This window comes from Idiotropiscis lumnitzeri, chromosome 3 (genome assembly GCF_059441095.1).
Source record: "Idiotropiscis lumnitzeri isolate Australia: NSW breed Sydney's pygmy pipehorse chromosome 3, RoL_Ilum_1.0, whole genome shotgun sequence".
Taxonomy (NCBI): Eukaryota; Metazoa; Chordata; class Actinopteri; order Syngnathiformes; family Syngnathidae; genus Idiotropiscis; species Idiotropiscis lumnitzeri.
In genome coordinates this window covers 23857456-23883848 of record NC_142393.1, presented here as the reverse complement: position 1 = coordinate 23883848, position 26393 = coordinate 23857456, and the positions used below count along the sequence as shown (strand labels likewise).

The following is a 26393-nucleotide window of genomic DNA, read 5'->3' as shown; positions in this document are numbered from 1 at the left end:
CGTTTTAAACGTGACATTCTCGAAATCTCCCGAATTTTAGCCTCTTCATAAATTTCTGTCGTCCATGAGAGCAGACTGATTTTCTTTGTGTTTTTCAAAAAAAGAAAGGCACTTGCAAACATCTGTTTTCACTTTGGAAAATACAGTTCAACATTTTAGCTGATTTTCTGACGTTAGGAACCAAAACAGTAACTGCATCACATTATTAGAGAGTGAATAAACAGTAATTCTTGATTTTGCAACCAACTTTAATGCAAAAATATTTTTCATCAGATTATTCAATTAATCAATGGAACAATTAAAAAAAATATTATATACTGAGAGCAAGATAGTAACAATGTACAGTTTAGAGCCTGCAGTAAATTATTTTGTTGTTTGTATGAGTAAGTCGCCAGCCTACCCACAAACTGTCACACGTGCACAGAAGATGTGAACTCCATGCAGGAAGATCGGACAAGAGATGCCAAACCTTGGACTTCGTCCACTCTTCCGCAGAAACGTACCCTACAATGCTAAAAACGCACCTATTTGGAGTTTCACACCTGAAAATGTTATAAAGCCCGGTTTACACGGAAAGTAGCACATTTGTGACTACGGAGTCATTAAAGTGATGTTTTCCAAAAGTAGCAATGTTAAGGTTGTTGGCGTGAGAAGTTACGACCAAGTCTGTTTGTGCATTTAAAAAAAATAAATTGTTTCTACCAGCCATGTTCCATGTTTTCAAATGTATTTGAAATAATATTAAAATGTTTTTGGAACAGTTTGTTATACATTTGCCATTTCAATTATTAATATGGTAAATGATAAGAAATTAGTGCCATTTACTACAGATCAGGTTTGAGACTGTCTGTGATTAATGGGTATAAAAATACATTTGACTTGACTACTGGCAGTTTTTGGCAGTGCCCACAAATAGGAAAAATACATTTTGTACTCAAATTAATAAACAGGATGATGATGAGTGCAGTTTAATGCAAGTAGACAGGACCAATCAAAGAGCAGTCAGCGAACACTTAAAATGTCTCAAATGGGTGACAGTCTTTGCAGAAAGGAAAACGAAGATGTCGCTTTCTTCATCTGGGTGCGTCTTCTTTGGCTCGCATCTCCTCAGACACCACCTGCAGGAAGAACACGGCTGAGTCATTGAAAACAAAGTGGCTCGGTCCCGTACCAAAGCGAGCAACCGAAACAAACCTGGTCGTCCGCAATGTCGTTGACGTCCTGTCCTGACGCGTCCAGGTCCACCTGATCCGGGTCGTCTGCGGTCAGGAAGTCCATCGGGGCCTCAGCAATGGCCCGAATGGTATGGTCCTCCAGGGCCAGCGCCGTGTCAAACTGCAGGGGCGATGGAGGGCCCTGCATACCGTCTCCTTCCACATCCAGGTCCTGCAGAAGAGGTGGAACGACACATTAAATGTCGCTGACAGCAAAGAGGACCCCTCATTGTCCCATTCCACGCACGTCGCTGAATTCTAGAGGAAGGCTCTCGGTGGGCCGGAGTTCGGCGGCGCTCAGGTACAGCTCTCTGGCAACGGGGCTGGGATGTTCCTGTTGAGGGGGCTCCCGCTCTGGCCGATACATGGGGGGTGGGAGGGGGAGATGGAGCGGGCAGCGGGGGTCGTCCGACTGGCCCATGTGCACCGTGCGCTCGCACGGGACGTCCTTGGTGCCCGGACAGCTTTTGAAAAGGACCTGATTGCCGTCCTGGAAAATGTCTGAGGCAATAATGTCAAGGATCACGGAAGGGGTCCAAATCGCTCAACAGTTGGCATGAGGGAACATGGCAAGAGCCTGACAGCCATGTTGTGTCTTCACAAACATGAGGACACAAATTGACTTTTTGAGCGCAGGTAGTAAAAGCCCAACATTCTGAGTGGCAAACAGAACCGATTGGAAGACAAGGCCTATGGCCCCCAAAAGAAAAACTAACAAAATAAATAAATAAAAAAGCTTACCCTAGTCCACAGAGAGCCACCAATTGGTTCAAAAACCAAAACGGTTTCACTGTGTTAAGTGATATGACAATACAGTGACTGAGATCAGGTACGCTCCTAATTGTAGGTTTTGTTATCGATGTCAATGATCTACAGTGACAGGCGGAATTAGTTATCCGTGGTTGCCATCTTTGTGGTATTTTCAAAAATAAAAAATTAAAAATTTAACAAGCACTTCAAACTCCAAAATACCCCACAAGTGTATTTAAGAAAAAAAAACAATTGGTGACTATGGTTCCGTTTGTGCTAGGTAAGTCAAGTCAGGACAAGGGAAGCCATTTGAAAGGTCAGATTCATTTCGACCCTTCGACTTGCAGAACCCCTCGCAATTCAAACTCATATGAACTCATTGGTGGATATTTTAAACTGAAATCTGTCAACCAATTGGAGAAGATCAAACGTGAGCAGAAGATTAAATGAGGTAAATGTAAAAATAAATAAATAAAACTTTATAATAAAAATTTTAAAATCCCCATCCCAAAACTAAATTTCTCCAGAATTAAGCACTCGGGAGTGACGAATGATCACAAACAGTCACCGCGGTCACAATCACGCAAAAAAGATGGAGGTGAATATTTTCAGGAACTACCATTTCAACCAGAAGTCTTGCCACATTGCTCATGACATTTCTTCCACTTGATGGCAGAAGATAAAATTCTATTTGCCACTCATTCAAGAGAATAATAGCTTTGTGTTCAAATAAACAGGCCCACATTTCACACTGAGTAATTACATTTGGAAGTAAAGCGCCAGGAAAACGGCAACATTTCAGAGTGCAATTGTGCTCCTAAGTTCACATTCCCTGTCAGAATTTGGAAGAAGTTAACAATTTTTGAAAGAGTTTTTTTTTTCTTTCCTGTACTTCAGCCGAAATTGCTTGGTGGGCTGTTTGTTGCATTCCCAACAATCTTCCTGAAAAAAAGTTGAATATTATCGATGAGTTGTTGATTAATCAATTAATTGTTACACCCCTAAAAGTTAAGTTTTGTAGATCAGTCATATTTCCCAATATCTTGCTGAAATGGCACAGACTCTGCCGTGCGTAAACTTCCCAGCACAAAAACGGACGACAGAAGCTACTATAAGCGACCGGTCACAATGGGGCCAAAAGATTCTCGTCTTTTGTGAGGATACGGGAGACACAGTGGCGAGTCAGGGGAAGGCAAGGATTGGGGCATCGACTGCCATCCACCAAGGAAATGCATTTCTCCTGCACCACTCGTGTGTGTACCTACAAATGGAAAATGGCATAAAAGTCAATTGTTTTGGATTTTTTTTACTTCCAGTCCAGCATGGCACAATAAAGCCTGAAGCTGGCCTTCTCCAGCCCTTTTTAACAACACATTAAAGCCACAGTTTTTACCTCTGTCAGTCAAGACAGCTGAGCACTGAACTACGTGGCTGTAGTCGTCCAAATGAGCTAACCAATGCATCTTGCTTTCATCAGGAACTGACCATCTATATTATTTGCATAAACGGCATGATACGAAAATCTGATTGCCCTGGCCGATATCGTTTTATGTCTCAGGAGGCGGGAAATACATGTTTCATTCAGGCCGCCATCTTTCGCGATGGTACACATGAATCTTTTGCAAATTTATCTCGGATGAAATCCAAAGATCTTCGATTGGCTGGCAACCAGTTCAGAGTGTGTCCTGCCTGCTGCCCGAAGAAAGCTGGGATAGGCGGCTCTGGTGAGGAGAAGCGGCTCAGATAATTGATGGATGGCCATCAAAGCAAATTGGCAAGATTGCGGGCATTCATAACCCCACAGCGTCGACGCCAACTTTCACACAGACTCTACCATAACGCGTCGCTTGTTATCCACCGGTACACAATCGTTGGCGTTGGGCAGAAACCAAATTTCCAAACGTTCACTTTTCAGGAAACAAAAAAAATAAATTGTTGAGCTATTGACACTCTGTCAATAAAACCAAGCACATGTATCTTTATTATACTTTATATCAGTCAATCATTAAAAAAAAAAAATAATAATCTGGTGAAAGTAGCCAGTCTACTCTTTCTCTTGGTAGATTGAAAAGACTATAAAACGGCAGACAATGTGGAGAACTCTACTTTGAAAATGGTTGCCAGTCAATGAGTCAAGTGTTTGTTGAGGCGGAATGTGCATTTGAAGCAAAAAGCTGCAAATTAATCGTCCGCAGCGGGATCAATATAGTCATCGGAATCAAAATCTATCTGTATGCGGTGAAGGGCATCAAATGCGTGTGTGTGTGTGTGCGCAGGGGCTTTAGTTGTGCACCTGAGGAGCCCCCTCGGTCACCGTCTGTCTTCGCTCTCTCAGCTGGCGGTGCAGCAGAGCCTCCACGCCGTAGCGACGGCGGTAGCGACGGAGAGCTTTGAGCTTTTTCAGATTTTCCCTCTCCTTCATGGACAGGCCTTCGGGTCCCGTCAATAAACTGTTTCCTGTTGAGGAAAACCAAACACTCAGTCGGGGCGGTGACATCATGCGAGAAGTGATTGGCGATATGAATATGAATATTCACCGATGGTTTCATGCTCAATTTTGCGGTTGTGCAGGTATCTGCGCTTCTTCTCCTTGAGCAGATGCTGGAGGCGTTTGAATTGGTCGATGTAGAGCGACTGCAGCCTGATGAGTTTTTCTCGAGTGAAGAGCGCCACCTCCTCTGCAGTGTACACGCCAGCATGTCTGCGGGAGTGCATGAACAATATGTCACAGAGCACGTCATTCACATCGTAACCTGCGCTCATGCCAAGCCACCCGGCCCTACACATAGCTTTTACTTCTCAACAGTAAACATCTGTATAACATCTTCAAAAAACTCTTTTCAAAGATCTTAGAGCCATGAGTGATGCAATAAATTAAGCAACTCCGTGTACTAGGCGGATATTTACATGCACGTAAACTTCTCTAGAACACAAGCTTCGTTCTGCAAGGAAGCGTTAGCGTGTCATTCATGTTAACAAAACTAGCCAACTCAAAGGTAGATGACCTGCCTATTTTTACTCATCAAAATAAACGGATAGCTTGCCGGCCCGACAGCAAACAGCAGGACAACGGACGACTCCAGGAGACGCCCGGCAAGCAGGCAAAGGTGCCGCTCATGAAAGCAGTTGGTAGAGTACCCATGTTTTACTGAGTCAAGAAAAGATAAAATGGCAAATAGGAAAGCAGCAATTGGTATTTTTATCATTTGTGATTTTGTGACACAAATGTGCACAAGTGGTCAACGGTGCCTAAATGCTAACAATATTAACTTCTGAGGCCATTGTGCTCAGAGCTTTGTTTGGCGCTAGAGAACAAACAACATCCGACTTACTTGAGCGGATCCTCATGGTCACTGTCGATGCTGTCAGCCTCACTTTCGGGGTCTCCTCGCCACGTCTGGTCCAGTACCAGCGGACCCTGCTCCTCCTCGCTCATTGGACTGTCTTCATCTGGAGAAAACACATCACACCCATGACCATGCACGCACGCCATACATAAGTCTGCACAATTTTTTTTATTTTTTTAAAAGACAAGACCAATGACGCAAAGCTTGGATCACTATTATTTTTTTTTCCAAGTAAAGTTGCGGAGATGGGATCTATTTACAAGCCGAGATGAGTAGTGAACTCAAAATATTTTGCTCTTACTAATGGGCCATGCACATGACCGACATAACATCCCCAGTTATCTCATGGAACATTGGAGATGACAAGTATTTACCAAGAATACGACTGGCTTCAGAGCGACCGCCATCGAGGCCGCGCGTCTCCGCACGGCCGTACCCGCTCAGCTGGGACAAGAGCGTCTCTGGTGACGGACCAGAGGATGCCTTCCTCATCTGAGCGCGGAGGGCCATGGCGTTCCTGCGGGCATGCTCAGCGCAGAATGTCACGCTTAAAAAATAAAAAAAATAAATGAGAAGGTTGGAAAGCAACTGAATGAATGAATGCAGCACAAATTGCTATAAAGATAAAATTTTATTGTCCAATTTGTAATGGCCAAAAATCAACAAAATAATCCTGAGGTCCAAAGATATTGCTAAATGGAATGGTAACAGCTTAGTTTTATAATATAAAATGTAATGTTTCGAGTTTGAGAGGTGGAGAGAAAAAGAAAAACGAATCGATAAATTGAAAGCGGACATTCTGAAGAGAAGACTCATTTAGGTTTGAAACTACCAATCAATATGGGTTTTTAGGTGCAGTGGTAAAGGAGTCATTTTTATAAATGATAGTATCGTTGATCATGGATGGATGGATAGACACACAAATTCAGTAATCCTAGCATTAAACAGTATATTGATACTTCAAAAAGTCAGACGAACAGTTTTTGATTGAAATTAATGCACAGAATTGTTAGTATTCTCACCATTAACGTAATGTATAACTTGTGCAACTCACAATCTGCACGGTGCTCACTAGGGGCGGAATGCACTTTAGTCAATGACAACTCAGTAGACCTGCGTAATGTTGCTGGCACACCTTCAAGCACCAACTCATATCTTCCCTGCTGTCTTTGTCTCTTGTAGACTTGTGTCTTACTATTACCCCGGCCTCCTGCCACATTTTTTCTGAAAATCTAACCAGGGATTTAGTCAGCGGGACTCTCAACGCAAATGACAAGATTTTCTTAATGAGATGACCGGAAAACGGAGCCATCTTGCCCCCGAGTGGACGACGGCAGCGGGTTACACCTGTGTCTGGATTACATGAAAGATGGTATGTCTATCCATTGTGTCCATCGTGGAAGACGTCTAGGTTATTGGAATTCCGATAAAATGTATCTTGTTGATTTAGAGTTGACAGATCCTCATTTTTTCGGAAAAAGTCAGCCAACAGGAGCAGCTCTATTGGAAGTGAGCAAGCTGTCAGTCTTTGTGGATGATGTGGGGATGGCCTGTATGTAAACATGTTTTCTATGTCGGGACATTTTTAAATAATATATTTTGTTACTTATTAACTTCTGCAAAAGTGTTCCAGGATGAGCTCTTCCTGTATAGCTTACCCATCTTTCCTCTCAACCTTGGGTGCAGCGTTGGGGCAGCGTTTGCCATTCTTGGTGGAGATGTAATTGCATTGCTTGTAGGGGGCGCTTTTGTCTTCCAGAATGTGTTTGATGCAGAACTCCAAGCCGTCCAGGCGAGGCTGCGAGCATGGCCGCTGCGTGAAGGCGCAAGTCAGGGCCTCCTGCGGACGCGTTGGCTGCTGCGTCAGCCGGTTGCGACTGCTCGGCAGGACATGGATTCGGATCCTGTTCATCGCGACTCTGAAAAACAGATTCATAACAACGTGCATCTTAGTGGACAAGATAAAAAGTAGCAAAATAAATAAATCATACATTTAAGTTACATGGCCTATTCAAGGAACCCATGGTCGCTTAAAGCATTTTCATTTATTATTTTGTTAATCACATGATGATGTGTTGATGAGAACAGTCGTGAGTGTTGATATTAGAGGTGCAACAGTCAACAACGAATCAATGGCCAAATTAATCAACAACTATTTTTGAAAATCCATCCATCCATTATCTGTACCGCTTCGACTAACAAGGGTCCCAGTGGGTGCTGGAGCCTATCCCAGCTATCTTCGAGCAGTACACCCTGAACTGGTTACCAGCCAATCGCAGGGCACACATAGATAAACAACCTTTTTTTTTTTTTTGGATAAATCAATGAATCATTTCGAGCCTTAGTTTGATTTAAAATTGTCCAAATCCTCTGATTTCAGATTCTTAATGAGAAACACTCTCAGATTTCTGCAGTCCTCTGTGAAAGCAGATTATCTTAGTGTTGAATAAAAATAAGACATTTGTAAAATTCTGGAAAAAAATGTGCAACATTCAGTTACTGGTTTGGTCCAGAAAGGCAATCAGAAAAATCTGTAAAAAAAACATGTGTTTGTTTTCAAAAGTAAAAGTAAAAGCCAATGTTAGCAAATGTGCTATTTGGATTCAACAGAAGGTCACTTGGCTTTCATTAAAGACTACAGGAATCTGAAAATATTTACAGGCAAGAGGCTGGATTCTGACGATTGACAACTTGAAGTTAATGAACATCTCTAATCGAGTCACTGATTATGAAAATGCCACTGAAGAGCTCAAACAAACGAGCTTCTTTCCCAAAGCTATCACCACAGTGAACAATTCAGAAGAAGTGCTCTGAGAAGCGTCAACATCAAACTAGGGCTGAAAAGAGACCTCGAGTACTTTGATCAGCTCGGTCAAAAAGAAAAATGCTCAAGGCAAACAATTGTTTATGTTAGACATGACTGTTGGCCATCAATAACTGTTGCGACAAACAATTCTGGCCTCTCATCGACGGCTCCCATTGCATTTTAGAGTTCCTTTTCAAGATACTTCTGTTGGTGTTCAAATCTTCAAATGACCTCGCTCCAGAGTACCTCTCTGAGATCTTTCACCCCTATGCGCTACATCAGGTCTGCAGACCAGACACGAAGCGGAGCCTCAGGAGAGATCGCGCCTTTTCTGCTGCCAGTATTTCCTACTGGAACAATCTCCCATTAATTGTTAGGCAAGCCTCCTTTCTGTTTATTTTTAAAACTCATTTGAAGACATTTTTATTCTTTGGCTTTGTACCCAACATGAGGCTATCCATTGTTCTAAGGTGTCTCATGTATATGTGCTAGTATATTTATTTTGCGTTTTAACTGGCTGCTTTCACTGTCGTTATTGAATTATTGCTATTTCATGTAATACTGTATGTAAAGTGCTTCGTTACACCTGCAGCTGTTGTGAAAAGCACTACACAAATACATTTACATTGTATAGGATTTAAGGTTCAGAAAGCTACAAAATCTTAATTTGGAAATATCTTGCCAAATAAAACAGTATATTACATGATTTTTTTTGTAGCATGGTAATTGGTGTGACACGCACACACCCACAGACATGTCTTCTGACTGTGCACAACTCTCCTGCAGGCAGAGACAGCGCGGTGGGTTTGGCTTCTGGGCGGTGGAGGCAAGCCAAAAGATGCCTTGCCTGATATAAACAAGTCTCCTCGCTAAAAGGCTTTGTCAATGAGTTAGAACTTGAGAGCCAATGGACAGGTTAGAAAATGTGCCTCTTCTGTGATGTTTTGGCTGCAGTCGTATGTCGGAGCACACGTGTGAGGGAGTGTTTGTTGGATGTGTGCAAGCAGTGTAAGTCTTTGATAAATGTGTGACCAAAGTTTAAGCACACATACTGAGACGATATTGAGGACCTCCTTGAGCCATGACAAATAAAAGTTTACAGTGTAATACTTGCGTTTATGACACACACCTATGGGCAGAATGTTATCGTGGTGAACGCTGAACAAACTACACGTCAAAATATTTATGAAGTTTATACTTGTAGTGCATAAACTGTCTTTTATATTAATTAATGATTCATTTACCTCGATCTTAGCATTATATCATATATATTATGCAATACTCAATACACCCTACTACTGTACTTTAATTTATACTTATATTGACCAACGATATTTTTTGTTCACCATTGCAGAATTTTTATCATTGTAGTACTTTTTACCATTGCAGTGTTTTGATCATTACAGCATTTTTATTTATTTCCCCTCTGTACCATGGACAGACTTCCCTCTGCACTATGTACACATATTATGAGAGGTTCCTTACACATGCATATGTTGAGAGTTGTAAGTGTGTATATACATGGGGATTTGTGCATATACGTACATACTGTGTATATTCGCATAGCTTTTTCTGAATGTTTGCTGCTAATGTTACGCCGCTATCTTTGTGTGACCAATATCTTTGCTGCTGTAACACTGCAAATTTCCCCATTGTGGGACTAATAAAGGACATATTTATCTTTATATAGTGCATAACAGATCTGATAGTTTGTTGGAATAACGATTTTCATTTAAAAAAAACTAACAAACAAAACAAGCAAGTGTCATGGGGGGCCGTGATGATATTTTTGTGTGACCACGTCGAAATCATTCCCGATGCTTATCGCGACTCAAAATGCTTCTCTTTGCCCTTACTTGTCCCTAAACAGCTGCACATTGCTTCGTTCGCGCAAACACTCGGTCACAGGGCATTTCAATGTTTTGATTTGGAAAGAACATCGTTTAGCCACTGTTTTAATTTTAAGTCATTATTACATTAATTATGAACATATTGAAAACATTTGAACACCATTTTATACCTTTATGCAAGATCTTTGGGATGACAATTGTCTTTCTGAAATAAAAACGACTTTGTTGTCACATACTTTCAATAAATTTAACATGACGTGTTTACAGACGGTACGCGCAGGTGACTTTTCTCACGGTGGACAGGGAACAGCGTCTTCACATTATGCCAATAAACGTAGGTAGGCATGGAGGGTTGTTAACATAAATAGCAATAAAACAAGTCATAAAAACTAAAGTTGCAGAAATTTGCTTGGTAGAGTCTTCCCGAAACCCAACCAAGCACGCCGCGTTGCAGCCCGCCTCTACGATCTGCGTCACTCTATGCGTCAAACTACGTTTATAAACATAAATGCATCATAAATGTACCCCTGGCTTGTTTTCCCCTTATTATTGATTGAGGTGAATTATTTTCATATGCTGCACATTTAAACCGCTTTTTTATTTATTGATTGTCTGTGAACACAATTGTAAATAAAGCTTTTAAAAAAGTGCGTCACTCTTTGACGGCAGCGCCATCTTTGTCTGGGAGTTGCTAACTGTAGCTAAGCTAACGCTTGTTATCCTCATCTTGCGACCAACACTTTGCGCCTTGCTGTGCCTATGAAGCACAGTAACATCTAACGGAGGGCGATCATTTTTTCCCATGATAATATGACGAGTTAAACTGTCTATTTAAAGCAATTATCTACGTCACGTACCTCTCTCGAGGTGATCCGCCGCAACCGAGCTGCTGAAGCACAATGAAGCGCCGTACTTTTACAACGGCCACGCAGTAGACTACAGCCCGCCCTCCACGAGCTCTGATTGGTCAAATGTCGCACTTCAATGAGCTCACTAGTGTAGATTGTTGCCCATCAAAGTGGTAGACCTATATTTTCGTGAAATTAGAATTAGGAAACATTTTAAAGTATTCCCTTAAAGTATTTATTGACTTTAATATGAAAAAAACCTACATATGTAAAAGCAAGTGTTCACATACAACAGGTTACCTGGAAGTAATTCCACTAACATGTCATTCATGACCATTCCTGTGCACATTACAAAACTCCAAGATGCAGGAAAAGCTCTGGTAAAGAAAGTGAGTTGCATTGCTGTGTTGCAAGGCAGTTTTAAGGTTAAACGAGTTTTTTTTTTTAACCAAAACAAAGTTAATTTCGCACTTGCACTGCGGGTAAAACCACGGTGCAATTTTCAGTGCATTTACTCTCTACAGAGTTACAAAATTCATATGATTAAAACTGCAGTTTGTTTTTTGGTCAAACCATGAAGCCAATGTACAAACTAAAATATATAATAGAAGAGGTCATTTGTTGTCCATCTGAAAATTAACTTGTTAAAACACAAAAAGATGGAATCAATCTTAGTATGGAGCAGACATTCAGATGGTTAGACATCCACCTCTTTCTCCTCACAGTTGAACAGCATCATTCTTGATGGATGAACATACATTGAAGCTGAACAGGTTAGTTGAATGTGCAATGCAAAAGGAGCAAGACATCAACTTTAATATGATTACATCAGACCAGCATCACTCACAGGCGTACACTGGACTTCCACTTGGGGAAAAAACAAAAAAAAAAATAACACTCCCAAAAAGGAATGCCGACATGAAAGACAGCCAACAACAGTTGGTTAATTAAAAACTTGATATGGTCACCATCATCATAAATCTAAACATGACAAGAAAATTGCAACAATAAACAATACAAAATCTTCTGCATCACCGTGTGAATATCAGCACGATGGTTAGAGAATTATTAAAATCTTTGACCCACAAAACACCTCTCTGCATCTGTCAATAAGTATGCTTTTTTTTCCACAACCATTTAAAACAATGACTGCAACACTCGAAAAATTAAAAAAAAAAATAATATCATTTACATCTGTTTTTCTTTTTTTTTAACAAAATGTAAATATATGTAATGTACTGTTTTATACATTTTACAATCCTTGCATACATTTATCAAATGTAGCAAATAAGATCCAGGACACCAAGCCTGTCTTTTTAGGATGAGGGCTGCTTTGGAGATTGACTCGGTCACGTCACTGCTGATCATTACGGGGGAATATAAAAATGAGTATGTAAATGTATCATTCGAAGAGAGAAAATAAAAAAATATATATTATTAAAAAAAAAAAAAAATCAATAAATAACACTAGTAAAACACCAACAACCTGGCAGGTGTGTGGTGATTATGATCCTATGTCCTTAATTTCCTCTAAAACTTGGGATGGGTAAAAAGGAACAATCGCAACCAAAATAACACCCACACCTAGTTAGGGACATGTCAAGGCTTTTCAAGCCTTTCCATAAATGTCAGTAAAAACAAAATGTTGTAAAAGTCCTCTGTAACATATGATTGCAATCGAGGCCCATAAAATGTTGACTTGTAAAAACTAAGCGTATCAGACAGCAGAAAGTCATTTGGGTAAGGGTGGAAGCGGGGGCGGTGGGTCTGAAGGAAGAGGCGGAGGTCTGGCATTGCTCCCCCGTGCCCCACCCGAGTACTTGTAGTCCCCGTATTGGGACCTGTAGTCAAACATGGACGGCTGCGAGGGCTGCACCCCCTGTGCACTCAGAAGAGAGTTCAACATTTCAAAAGTGTCCTGGTACTCATTGGACTGAGCGCCGCCTGTTGTGCCGTGCCCATTGGTGTCCGTCTTGTCGCCTTTAGGGTGCGAGTAGCTCCCTGGGGGGTGATGGGAGAGGCCCAGCGCAGGCAGGATGTCGGAGGAGGAAGACAAGGACGGCAGCTGGTAGGGATTGCGAGAAGACTTGCTAACTTTGGAAGCGGGGTGGGATCCCGCCGAAGGATCCTGGGGATGCGTCCTTTTGCGTGACGACGAGGATGAGCTCGTTCGGGAAGAGTCACTGGGGACTTTCTTGCCGCTTCCGACTGCGCTACTGGAAGTGGACGAGTGCTTGTGTGAAGAGGAAAGGGAGGCGCCGCTGGAGGAAGGGTGGTGGTGGTGATGGTGATAATGGTGGTGGTGGTTGGAGCGCTCCCCCCTGTGTTTGTCCCTGCTCTTGCCCTCCTCAGCCGAGCCCCCCCTTTGCTTGTCGGGCACGCGAATGCGTACTTTGATGTCCTGCTCAGCCCCTCTGGCGCTGCCTCCCCCGGCGAGGGGGAACCTCATTTTCAAAGAGCTCCGATCGTGTCTCTCCTTCTCCAGGGGGATTTTCAGAATAATCGGCGACTGGTTGGACAGATCAGAAGAAGACGAGCCTGACTGCTGTTGCTTCTCCTTCCTTTGCTGCTGACCAATGAGAACCTGGGCCGCGTTGGCATAGTCCCGCTTCACACTGGCCTCCATGTTCTCCAACTTCCTCTTCTGTGCAGCCAGGACGTCTGCGTTCTTGGCACGGTACTCACTTAATGACACTTTGGCAGGCGCGTGGACCTCGTGGTTGGACTGCTGCTCGGGGCCCCCCTGACTTCTACCACTCCAGGTAGGCGCACTGCCAGGCGTCTCTCTGTCCTTGTCCGCCGCCGAGGGCGGTGCCGAGAGGCTCATCAGGCCCGCCACGGTGCTCTCTGACGAGGCCATGGAGATCATGCTCATCATGGTATCCCTCTGGTCTCCCTCCTCCTGGACCTTTGGCTTGGCCTTTGGCGTCTGACCTCCAGCCTGAGAAGAAATAAAAGACAGGCTACTGAGTAGGGTTGCACAATTGCTTGCAAACTTTCCATGGAATATAATACCAGTTGATGGGAATAAAACAGATTTTGAAAATTGAAGTGTGGCTCTTTAGGGCTAGAAAACAATTATTATTATTTTTTTATTTGAAGAGAACGCTTCTCTTAAAGGCATCACAAATGGGAAAGTAAAAAAAAAAAAAATTTTGTTCATACGGCATTCACTGACAATATCAATACAGCCCACCACGCAAAGATTCTGATCTACCACTCTTCCATTATCTAGTCCAAGAGTGCAAATTTTATTTTATTTTTTAATGTGTTTTAAAAACAGTCCACAGGGTCATTTTATGGTACCAAATTAATCAAACATAAGATAATCTGGCCTTTTTCATGGCTAGAAAGGGGAGGAGAGAAAAAAATTAATTACAAACTAAAATTCTGCAAAAACAGCCCCATTATCTTATGCATATAACAAACCTGAAAGAGAAATTTAAAGCATAATTGACGAAAATAATTTTGCTCATTAAATAGCTAAAACGATCAGATTTCACAATGGTACAGTGATGCCTCGATTTACCGTGGCCAAGCTGTCACCTATCGAGCCAACAAAATGATTCCGTTTAACATGCCATAAGAATATTTACAAGGCTGTACATTCCATGTAGCCCGGGGCGACGCAAAGGCTCAGCCCGGGGAATACAAATTTCATAAATACGACGATCAACACATTTTTTCTTTTTTTATACATCTTGAGTTGTGGACACTTAATTTGGTCATTCACCAATGATTATTATATAGGGCGGCACATATTTTTGTGTGTATCAGGTTAAACCCTTCCATAAGGAATGGCTTCTACTAGATATAAAACCCAGAAAGTGTAATATGCTAAATATCCAGTTAGATTTTATAAAAAAGTAACGAAATAAGTAATGTTTTCTTAAATGGTTAAATACAGTATAAAGACACTAAATATGAAACAATCCTTTAAACTTGTTGTATTATCATGCATATACAAGGCCAGTTCCACTTCTGCCAGGGCCACCAGCCAAAAAGGTGGAATGTTTGTGAGCCTCCTGTTAAGCTATGTTGCTCATCACATGAGCTTATGTACCTTCCAGTTGCGAATCCGTTTCAATCTGCTGGGCGTTTTCTCCAGAATCTGCAGGAACTCGTGCGTGAGCTCTGCAAGAAGATATTGAAGAAATTGGAGGTGGGGGTGATGGGAAAAGTGTCAGCTGGAGTGAATTACAATGCAACCATCAGGTTTAGTAATGTCACAATTATTTTGACACTCTTTGAAACCTTGTGCTAGTCTACAAGGAGCTTTGACGCACATACCATCCAGTAGCTTGAGGGTTACTGTGGGGTCGACATATTCCCACCAGTGTTTTCCATCTGTAGACACGGGAATCTCCCAGTTGGACCACTTGCAGGCCAGATGGATGCACACGCAAGCCACAACAGGGGGACTGTATTGCAGGCAGAAGGTGGTCAAGTGGAGACTATGTGGCAGCGTACATCCCAGGAGAGGCAAGAAAACACCAGAAGAAAGGAAGGGTGTGGGGGGAGAAACACAAATTCAGTATATTGAGTTGCATGGAATTGTGCTTGAAATAACCTGGAGGACACATGAACTGGGAATATACCTGTTGGTGGCCATGAAGTAAGACGTTTGCGCCAGATCCTTACTTGCTGAAACAACAACAGAACAGAGAAGCACACTTAAAATCTGAGTCAGATAAACAACACAAAAGTATAACGCAAAATAAGTCAAAAGTGTCTTTTGATGCTCACCTCGGACGAGCTGGGTGCACTTGACAACATGCGTGTGCGGATGGTCAATTGTGATTTCAAATGCTGCAAGAACAGAGGACAAAACAACAAGAAAAAAAAGGATGAGTCAGATGCAGAGGCCAATCGCAATCAAGGCGCGCTCCAAATCGACGGTACAAAAATGAATCCTGCGTCAGCCCAAACAAGAGTTAATTGTAATTTGCATGAGGTCTTCCTATAACATTGTGCCCTAAATCAAAAGACTGAAGGTTTATTGAGAACAAGAGTATGTCCGACTGGCTTTAATGTCAGTGCATCTTGTTGATGCTATTTTCCCCTCGGACTGAATACAAAGGGAGGGATTCGGCAGACAGGCAAAACGAAGGCGTAATCCTCAAACAGATGGCTTGAAATGGAGACAAAAAAAAAAAGGAAACGTGAGACTGCAAGGATTGGACTATTTCGGTAGCTTGGTGAGGTATGAACATGACTTTGCAGTGTTGCCAACTGCGTGTGACGTTTCTGTTGGACAAAAGTCAAAACAAGTTACTACTTCTTGAGAATGACAAGGAGGGAAAATTCAAGGGAGTCAGGCTTTCCTTCCCAACTTACCCAAGGTCTGGAGTATTATGCTCTCAAGAATGACCAGGTCTTGGGCTTGTTGCAGGTAGGCCTGAGGTTGAGAGGACAGGCACATTACTCACTGCGAGGCCGCTATCCGTCGGTACACAAGATCAGCCGGTCATGCAGTTTGCTTTCAGTAACGTGAAATTATCTCAACGGCTTCTGGAGGTGATCTGGAGAGGCTGACTTTCTGCCATCCATTTTTTAGAAATGCTGGATGACCGCAAGTCAAAAGTTTTGACATGTGCTGCTTAGGAACCAAATAGCGGAAGACAACGCAAAACCTCTGCGGAGGTTGATTCAATGCAGACCGGAAGACACGACTGTACCCTATTGGGTAAATAGAGGAGTGCACAGGTGCCCAAGGGAAAGTTTTGATGAGCTCAAACTTACATCACTGCGTACGTCCGGTGAGGGATCCTGCGGATTGAGACAGGCGTGGGCCACCTTGATAACGTGTTCCAACTTTCGGGGCTGTTCCTCAACCTTGGCCGCCAGGAAAAGAGCGGCAGGAGAAATAACCTGAGACACAAACAAAACAAAGAAAAAAAAACACCCCCGCAATAGTTTTAATATTCAGCAAGTGCTCAGCCGAAATCTGGTGACATGAAGACGTGCTAGTGACTCACATGAGTAGCATACTCACATTTCTGTGAAATCTGGTGAATGACTGGACCATGTAGAAGCGATGCATGTACACGATGGCTGTATTAATGGTAAGCTGGGACCTAATACATGCTTGTTAAGGTAAACGGTGTTGACATTTGAATGGCATCATATATATTGCATCCATGACTTCCAATATCAATTTTGTGAATTTCATCATTTTCAATTCCCTCGTACGTGTGATACATGTATTCCTTACACTGCCTTTTAACAATTTATGGAGGGTTTGTTTCGTGCCTTTCTTTGCATATTTGAGTACAAAATGCAATCAATCCACCTCACAGAAAACTCTGATAAAAAAACAAAACAAAAAGTAAACTTGTGCCCTTGGTTTTCTATAATGACTTTAACATCATCATTGTTATATGTTCTTATGTATTTGTGTTCCGCAAGTTTTCATCTGATAGGAGCCATTTGAAAATAGTATAGAGAAAAGAAAAGTTAAGATCGAGCGAAACTGATTCAAAACCTCCCACATCAAAATTCGAAACCACCTGGACTGGGTCTTTGCGTTAAGACATTTTAAATAGTCTTAACTATTATTTGTCGCAAGAAAATTATACTTCTATCAGTAATATCTACGTTAAATTATCTGTCTGATCATACTGGTCTCGTAGAAATCAATTGACCGTATAAATTGTACACGCATTGCTAACGTAAATAAGGGCTTGATTGAAAGCAAGTCTATGCAAGTGTTGCAAGAAAAGACAAATCTTCCTCACTCAATATAACTTGTGAAAACCATTGTACGTAATTTACAAAACCACACAAAGCAATGTGCTGGTAGCAAAATCTTCCTTAGGTTAAAGGGGAAGTCTGCAGTTTCCGAACAAAGTGGAATTTGTGCGCAAGCTAAAGCTAATGAGAACGTGCTATGGTAAAGGCCCGAGGCCCTCGCGGCTCGGTTGTAGTTAAATAAAAAATAAATCTCCGAGGCGTTAGTAAAGCTTAGCCCGCAAGAGAGTAACTAATGCGTGGCGAAGAACATGCCAGCTGACGCCAAGTCAGCGAATGCGCGGGAAAAGCAAGCATGGAAGGAAGGAAGCCTGCCGAGTCGAACAGAGCGAGTAGCGATACCTAGCTTGGCTAGCTGCTAACGAGCTAACACGACCAAAAGATACACATTGAGCCGCTGCCCCATGTCCTGCAGCAGGTTGGCCGCCTGTTGCCTGTACGACAGCTCCTTGTCCGGGTCGAGCCCGGCTCGCCGAGACGGGTTGTTGTCAATCTCTTGCCGGCTGTAGTACCATTTGTTATTACAGCTTGCGGGGGGACAACGAAGAGAAGCCGCCATTACTGACGAAGGGGATAGTTTAAAATCGCAGCGCGTCACAGGAAATGCGTCACGCCCAATGTTGCCAAAAAGGGGGGCCGGGGCGATGGTTTCTTCTCGGTCGCCACTAGGTGTCAGTAAAATCAAGGTATTCTTACACACATTATTCCTACCGCGATTCGGCACTCGCGGATTCACCTAATCCCGGATCCCTCCACCACTTTCTCAAATAATAAATACAAAGAAAAAAAATCCTTCGATATACGGCGGCTGTGACCGAGATTTGTTTATTCTGTGATTCAATGCTTAACGTACAACCTTTAAACAAAGAGAAGCCAACAAAGCAAAGCAAATTTCAGAAAATTAAAAACTTTTTATTTTATAAAACGAACAGACAACTGAATCAGTGAACCAATCAGTTAAAGGAGTCAAAAGTACAATTGAACACAAATAAAACATTACAGAGTTTTATCCTAACAGATGAGTTTCTGAAAACATTTCCATCCAATCAGCAGTTTATTAAATAAAAAAAAATATCAAATTTTTTTCCTGGTCTGACATAACACAGTTACTACCTCCCTGGGAAATTATACTTATTTTCCCCATGACGTTAACTAGAATGAGCAGCTGCAGTTTTTATTTTTTTTGCCAGAATTAACACAAATTTCCAGGATTTCATGTAAAAAAAAAAAGTCACCTCTCAAAATGCCTGAAGCTGCATTTGTTCAGATTTCCCTCTCACACAGGTGATAAACTCAATATTGTCAGACTGCTGGAGGACAAAAAAAAGAATGGGGTAGGGGGGTAATCCCAAAATGTATTTTAAACACAATGTACATTTTTGGTAGAAACTAATACATATTGTCCAAATCTGCCAGATGGACTAACGTGTTCAGACATGAAAACACGGTTGCGAGTTGGAAATTGTGCTCATTTAGATAGATTGCAAGAAGATTAGACAATGAGTAAAATGGGCAATAAAATAGCAAAGGCAAACTTAAGTCATCAGTCATGACCACTCAATGTCTTACATTTGTATGTAAGTGTGAAAAAAAAGAACAGTCGAAAAAGGCAGAGAAAACTACTGAGTGTAAGCAGGCAAAAAAAAGTTATCCTTCCAGTTTCCACAACCTCAATAGTTTTTGTCCACTAACTCAACACTTCTTTTCATTTATTTGATTACCAAGGTCACAGTCTATGGCCTTTGCCATCATTTAGAAACATGTTGACTGAACCCCCCCAAAAAACACAAACACTTTATACCATTCCAAATCGAGCAGCACGCTTGATTTTCTTTGCCTGTGAAGGAAAAGAAAACAAACAAATGGCATAAATACACAAGATGTACACAATCAATGGGTGGACTGCAGTAAAGTCTCGACTATTTGCTATGCGCTTCTCACATATTCAACTATTGACTGGAAAATTCACGCAGTGTCATATTTTTGTGTTCTTTCCAAAATGCCCCAAAATGTCAAAAGATGTGACCAAAGCTCTGGCTAATAGAAAAGTAGTACTTGCTGTGAAGGAAGAATGTTTAAGTGATTAGCATTTATAATTTTAAAGACGCTTTATCGCATAGTAGCGAATAAAATGCTCAAGCTGGAAAACGACAGTGGCTTCATAATTTCTTGGCAATTGCTATTTTTTCATGAGTTGCCAAAGCGACAGCACCTGCACGTCCTGTGTTTTTTTTTTTCTTCCAACAAAATTATAAGTGAGTACTGATGATGGAAAGGACAGGGCGACATCGGCCAATTACATCATGCTAATGATATATTGTGATATATTTCAGTTATTCTATAAAAAAATCAAATCTTTACAACACGTGACTGCTTCAATTTTCTCACTATTTTGAAGTGGTATTAAACAAACCTAATGTATATCATGAAAAATGCTGCTATACAAAATTATCAGTTTGCCTGTCAATTCAAGCTTCTGATGTAGTTCTTACCACTTGTATTTAACCTCAGGTGACAACGCAGGTGAAGTGACGATAAGCATAATATAACAAAAGTTACACGATAGAGACTTTCCTATTGTTTTTGCAATATATATCGTCATATCACATAGCTCTGTTGTTACAGTATTTTTTTTTAATATCAAAATTTATATTATACATTTATTTATACATTATACAATTAAGCTGAACAATCAAATTGTATCAACCTCACAGAAAAAAAATCATTCATCTACGAATAAATGCAATTGTTTATTTGGAATATGTAGCACAATGGCATTGGGTGAGGCCTTAATTTCACAAGCTTTACTTTGGCCCTATCTTTTACACATTTATTTTATTCGTTTTTTTTATTTTAAATCTTCCTGTTTATGATGGCTGAAATTACATATCATATTATCATTCTTGTTTTAAGCGCAATATAGTCAAAATTGGATCTGAAATCATATTTAAGTGTTTCCGGCTCATCATTGGTGGAATATTTACAGTTTCAATTATCAACAACTGTCGGAAAAATGACGAGAGGCTACCTCAACGTCCGCTGAGCCGGTCGCTCCAACACCTGTGAGAATGCCGAACCTTTCCTTCCTCTTCATCAGCTTCTCGTCTGCTTCCAGCTGCGGACGACAACGATACCAATGAAATAGAACATTCAACAATTAAGACTCAACATCCAAATAATCTCTTACCTTCAGTTATGAGCTGATTTCCTTTAACCAACAAGCTCCCTACTAAATTCACTCAAGCATTTGGCTGATTGAAATGAATTCAAATGACATTACATTCACAGCTCCACAAAAAAAGTAATTGTTACGATTTCTAAGAAAAACACTGCTGCGTTGTGTGAACATTTCTTTTTAAAAGTATGTCAAGAAATAAAATGGGTTTATAAAGTATAATTGTTGTATCGGATGTGTGCCTTTAAGGGGAGTGGCCTAATGAGGGATGTCAAGAGCTGAAGTCATGTTAGGATCACCGCAACCTGCACGCTGCTTTCGAATGAGGCTAGGATCATTGTTTAAAAAAATAAAAATAAAAAAAATTTGGAGTTGGCCACGAACCTCACACATTGATACTTAGGATAAAGGTGATGTGAACTTCTCACACAATATGTAGTGCCGTACCCTTAATGATACTGTTTGTCGATACGGTGATAAATGGTAATCTTATCTGAACTTTTTTAAAAATATTTTTTTAAAGAAAGACACCAATACAGAAACACTAGAATTAATCCTTTTTTTTTTTAATTTGGTAAATGTACTCATCTTGCAACTACATCATCCTTAGTTTGAGGTGGCACTTACTCTGCGTGCAAACCTCAGTGTGTGAGCTGTGGCCTGCAGCAGCACTTATTTTGTGCTTGTTCCGTTTAATAAATGGTGACTGTGGCTCACCTTGCCCACATGCCATGACTTCATGCTACCTTTTTTTCCCCAAAACTTTCCTCCAGTGGGTATAACTTAAACCAGAAGGTACCTTTGGAGTGAGTTTGTCATACCTTTTGCGAAACCGACGACACATTCATGCCAAATCTCTCCGCCCTCTTCTTCAGCTGATCCATATTGACCTGCAACAAGACAGAAGCATTCATGTCAGGGGAAAGGCGCCAACACAACATGCGGGGTCATGCGACGAGAGGCGGCTCTTACCGGCACGTTTCTGGTCACGGCAGCACCTGTACAGGAGAAGGAAATGATTGATATTGCGTAGCTTGTACATCAGAGACGGCAGCGTAGTGCCAAAGAGTCATCATACACACCTGTAGATGCACTTGAAGCACTGATCTCTAAACCAAACCTATAAAAGCAAACAACAGGAAACACTTTGTTGGGCAAAAAAACAAAAAACAAAACTAACCTCAACATTTCAAATGTGTGGTACAAAAAAAGGCTAAGAAATGATAAACGTACAATAGGAAAGTGTCATAGTGAAACCCTGTGTACTGCCTAACAACCATCACCATTATTATATTATTATTTCCATAGACAAGATAGTTGACTGTGCAAATGCAAAGTGAAGTAGAACTTGCCGAAAATATAATTTCATTACATCGGATCACAAACAGCAACAAACCAAGACATTGGTCCCTCATTTGTTCAAAAACTAGAATAAATCTACTCGTGCTCAAGGAATGCCATTTTGGCAGAGTACGCATAAGTGTCTATCTGCCAAACCATCTACACCAGCTAATATTTTTGAAAAAGAATATCCGAGCATTTGGCAAAATTGTTTCGTGTTACATACAGTTGTTCTTTAAATAGAACCATCACGACAGCAGATTAATTTAGTGTGAAAATATACAAGTTTCGATACTTGAGTATAGTTTTTGTTTGACAATAAGAGAATGTCAAATACTGTTGAGATACTGTGTATAAAGCACTGTATCAAAAGGGTTTGTTTACACAGACGTTTTATTCTTAAGAAGAACCGGCTTATTCTGAAAAAATTAGTGTCTAAAAAGAGATTTCCTAGTTGTTTCTCTTTGTTCACGCTAGACTATTAAGAAAACTAGCTTGTTCTTAAATAAATGTTTTTTTAATTTTGGAATTGGTAAAGCGGAGTTGGTTATAAAATAAAATCCGGGAAAAAAAGTGATTATTTGTAGTCACCTGTAATTAGTATGTTTATTTACAGAAAAGGAATAGTTACTGTATCAAAATATTGTAAAGAAATTGTTGTCATATCGAATTCGTATTCTCTCGAATTATTAGGGCTTAAATTGATATTGGTCAAAAAAATATTGGTCAAAAAAATATTGTTACACCCCTATTAACTCATTCGCTACCAGCTGAATTAAGAAAAAAAAAAGATCTTTGACGTCTTTAGCCGTCAATGGTAGTGAATGAGTTAAATACACTTTAGTTTTGCATCATGAATTTCTTTGAATTAATTTCAAATTCAATAATTGAAATTTAGGGGTCATTCTCAATTCAATTTATTTTCATACAGCCCTAATAAGTAGGCCCATTAATTTGTTAACATGGGTCTCACCTGGCGGCACGCTGGGCCTTCTTGTCTTCAGCTGATGCAGGCAGATTGAAACGTTCGGCGCGTTTCAGTAGCCGCTGCAAAAAAATAAAAAATAAATAAAAAATGTGAGGTAGTGTAACAAACGGATAAAAAAAAAACATTTGTACTGGATCACATGCGACACATACTTCACCACCAGTCGCTGGAGGACATATCTTCACTATCTTCTTCTCAGCGGGCCTGAAAGACAAGCACATAAAGAAAGGACAAAAATAGCTTGGAGATTAATACTGTCAGAGGTTGTTTTTGTTTTGTTTTTTTGAAAGCATTCCTGCAAACGCGCACCACTTCCATTCAAAACATGACTCTGAACAGAGAGGAGCCAGCTGACAAAAACAGTCAACGGTGACAAATTTACCAGTCCGATCCCTCTCGTGACTATTTTTCAAAAAAGCAAAATTGGTTCCCATTAAAAAATAGAAAACATTAGGACAACCATTTTCAGACTGTTTCTTGTATGACAGGAATACAGCCCAATGGAAGATAACTGTGGCTGAATAAAATACCCCTCCCGCAGCGCTACCAAGACAAAAACATTCAAGATGTGAAAATTGCATTTTCTATGAAGCAAACAAGAGGAAAGAAAGATCTTTGAAACTCACAGCTCGGCTACAGGAGATTCCGATTCTTTGACGTCTTTGCCGTTGTCTATAATCTCGCCTTTTTGAAAGTCCTACAATGCAAATGGAAACAATTATGATCTCGACTCAACCGGACAATAAAACGTCAGTTTGTCGACTTGACTACTTTACCACGGTGTCGTCCGCCAACACATCGTCCACGTCCACGTCTTCATCAGTGGCTTGCATGATAAGATAGCGAAGACATAAGACACACGTCAGTCACAAGAAATTATTTGTGGATTTCATCACAATGAGAGAAACCACCGGTGGTGACAGTATTCAGTAACTTGAGAACATTTCCCCCCCAAAAAATTTTCAAAATACTGTGTGTGTGGTTCCAACAACCTTCTCATCCCAAGTATAATGCAGCAAGAATTTTGAAAATCTGATTGTTTGGTTTTTGTGTCCTTTTTGTGTGGTATCGTCAATAAAAAGTTTTGTGGGGAAAAATGCCTTCAAATGAGAATAAAACAGAATACGTTTCTGTTCAAAATATCCTCCAACAGGCTTATATGGCCCGAATTCCAAAAAGTTAACGCATCAAATTGCCGCGATGAATCAAACGTTGACTGCCCTAAAAACTTGCAGATAAAAGTGCAAATTGGAACATGATTGGTGAGAAGAGCAGAGCTTATGTACTGCACATCCGTCATCAATTGCTTTTTGTTTCCTGCATTAATTTGTTACAGAGGATTTTCGTGTGGTTTGTCTTCCAAGATTTACTACAGGTGTACGAGTGACTTTTTCCGACAGCAACTTCAAGTTGCCTCTCGGGCCTCACCGTGCTCATCGAGGTAGGCTTGCAGGCGTGCAACCAGCTCCCCCTTGTTGCCTTTAGTCTCGAGACCTCGTGCGTCACACTCTTGCCTCAGCTCAGCAAGCTGAAACCCAACAGAGCAACATTCACAAATTCAACCATGTAATAGGCTTCTAATTGTGTATTTTGCTTGAGGAACAATTATTGCCTAGGTTCATGGGTTTGTAACATCACAAAGCTTTTCCACCCTCAACACATATTTTGATATACATTTCTCCATTGATGGTCTGCCGACGCCTTTTCGGCATCGGTATATTTAGTGGGTGAGGACCATTTTCGAGGTTGCATAACAAACAGAAGCAAAGAGACGTCAAACATGTTTCCAAATATTGTAGCTTGAACCATTCAGTTATTGCTAATGCTTCAGTTGGATTTTTGCGCGCCCTTAAAAATTCCCTTAGTTCTCAACGCGTAGCAAAATCAATAAATATACACTTTTAAATGCGCAAATCTGATGCGTCCGCTTTATTGCATTTTACCAGAAAATCTAACACACTGTTTTTATTCTCATTAAAACTGATATTACAACTTAAATGGTAAATCCCTTCATACAATGAACAATTATTACGAGTTGAATATTTTCCTTGCCTTTTGAGTTAAAAATAAATTAAGTTGTACGGGCAATTGTGTGCGTGTTTGTATGCACGCACGTATGCATGTAACGTGTGCATATACAAAAACAATAATAATAATAATAATATGTATGATTATAATAATAATCAGCAATAATTTATGTTTGGTTTTCAATGCTCAACTTAAAATCAATGTAGGCCCGGTAAAGAAAAATCCCTTTTCCATCTTGCCTCACGTTGCCAAATGTCGTCAAACTTTTAGCGTGACCCACTAGCATTTCTTGCCATGTTACTTTCGTTGTATTTCAGTCTACAAAGTGCAATCTTCTAAGTACTTTTTTTAAACGTCGTTGTGTGCTGAGCTTCCGGCGCAGAATGTTCAGGCAACGTGAGCACAAGCTAACGATTAGCTTTGGATTTAGCAGCCGGTCTCCACATGAGCCGTCCAACCGCTTTGGTTTCGCGCCACTCTTACGGAGAACATAAAACGAATCAAGAAACCACGCGCTCCTCAATTAATTGTCAAAACCTGACAAATGTAGTCCGACATTTGATGTGAAGTGCCACGACCAACCTTGAGTTTGTGCAGCTCGATCACTTCAGCCATTTTTCTTTGTTGATCAAGCACTTCCTCCAATCAAACTGCTTCTACCGCGTCTTCTTCTTCTTCTTCTCCCAAATTGTCGGCAGTGTAGACGCAGCTCGTCGGATCACTGCCCTCCACACTTCCAATATTATGACCTTTGAGACAAAATCTAGCCATTCATGCATTTAAATCAGTTTTTTTAATATAATAATGATTCAAAGGTATTACCAAGACTATTGCTTGAAGAATGTATTTTGGTAAGTTAATTGGCAAGGTCTTTAAAGCCGAAATATTTCATATGATAGAGGAGCAGTTTGGCACAGTTATAATTTAGTAGTCATCCGCCATAAAGCATTTACAAAAAAATGGCCTTAAGTCAAATAAAAATATCAAAATGATAAGATTTATCCCGTGGCAGAATTTCTTAAGAAAATATTAAAATTTGAGGAACAGAACCTTTACTCACCAATCATTTGTTTTTGCTTTGCCTTATCTGTCAATGCTTTTGGATTGATATTAAAAAATGTTTTTGTCATTGCAAATGAATCATGTTCCACAATTGGAATTACGTCATATTATTTTCTTCACTCTGGGGGCCAGCTCATCGGGCTTGTGAGGATGATTTTGCAATGTAAACCAACATATGTATTCATTGCTGACTCCGTAAAGTAATGCTAAGAATAAAAACGGGTAAAACAGTGC

General features: G+C 40.7%; 3 protein-coding genes across 6 annotated transcripts; all 3 read right to left on the bottom strand.

The window, feature by feature from the left end:
* Nucleotides 1–952: 952 nt before the first annotated feature.
* Nucleotides 953–10908, bottom strand: kansl2 (KAT8 regulatory NSL complex subunit 2). The gene is made up of 10 exons (XM_088289362.1): nucleotides 10825–10908; nucleotides 6970–7230; nucleotides 5686–5858; nucleotides 5297–5414; nucleotides 4502–4665; nucleotides 4258–4421; nucleotides 3129–3225; nucleotides 1462–1715; nucleotides 1195–1386; nucleotides 953–1118 (listed from the first exon to the last, which is right to left on the bottom strand). Exons 2-10 carry the CDS (start codon nucleotides 7221–7223, stop codon nucleotides 1074–1076), a joined length of 1461 nt encoding a protein of 486 aa, XP_088145488.1. The 5' UTR covers nucleotides 7224–7230; nucleotides 10825–10908; the 3' UTR covers nucleotides 953–1073.
* Nucleotides 10909–11589: 681 nt separating this feature from the next.
* On the bottom strand, nucleotides 11590–18148 carry ccnt1 (cyclin T1). 4 transcript variants are annotated; one of them, XM_088291805.1, is made up of 9 exons: nucleotides 17952–18148; nucleotides 16811–16892; nucleotides 16558–16686; nucleotides 16153–16213; nucleotides 15562–15624; nucleotides 15414–15459; nucleotides 15106–15269; nucleotides 14879–14949; nucleotides 11590–13756 (listed from the first exon to the last, which is right to left on the bottom strand). In XM_088291805.1, the coding sequence occupies exons 1-9, from the start codon at nucleotides 18122–18124 to the stop codon at nucleotides 12548–12550; spliced, it is 1998 nt and encodes a 665-aa protein (XP_088147931.1). In that variant the 5' UTR covers nucleotides 18125–18148; the 3' UTR covers nucleotides 11590–12547. The 4 variants fall into 4 exon arrangements, with proteins under 4 accessions (XP_088147931.1, XP_088147929.1, XP_088147930.1 ...); XM_088291803.1 differs by having other exon boundaries at nucleotides 15414–15469; nucleotides 15563–15624; XM_088291804.1 differs by having other exon boundaries at nucleotides 15414–15466; nucleotides 15563–15624.
* Nucleotides 18149–18456: 308 nt separating this feature from the next.
* On the bottom strand, nucleotides 18457–25831 carry sarnp (SAP domain containing ribonucleoprotein). The gene is made up of 11 exons (XM_088291863.1): nucleotides 25680–25831; nucleotides 24498–24597; nucleotides 23846–23895; nucleotides 23696–23766; nucleotides 23222–23273; nucleotides 23055–23128; nucleotides 21823–21860; nucleotides 21713–21738; nucleotides 21562–21630; nucleotides 20594–20680; nucleotides 18457–19402 (listed from the first exon to the last, which is right to left on the bottom strand). The coding sequence occupies exons 1-11, from the start codon at nucleotides 25710–25712 to the stop codon at nucleotides 19361–19363; spliced, it is 642 nt and encodes a 213-aa protein (XP_088147989.1). The 5' UTR covers nucleotides 25713–25831; the 3' UTR covers nucleotides 18457–19360.
* Nucleotides 25832–26393: the final 562 nt, after the last annotated feature.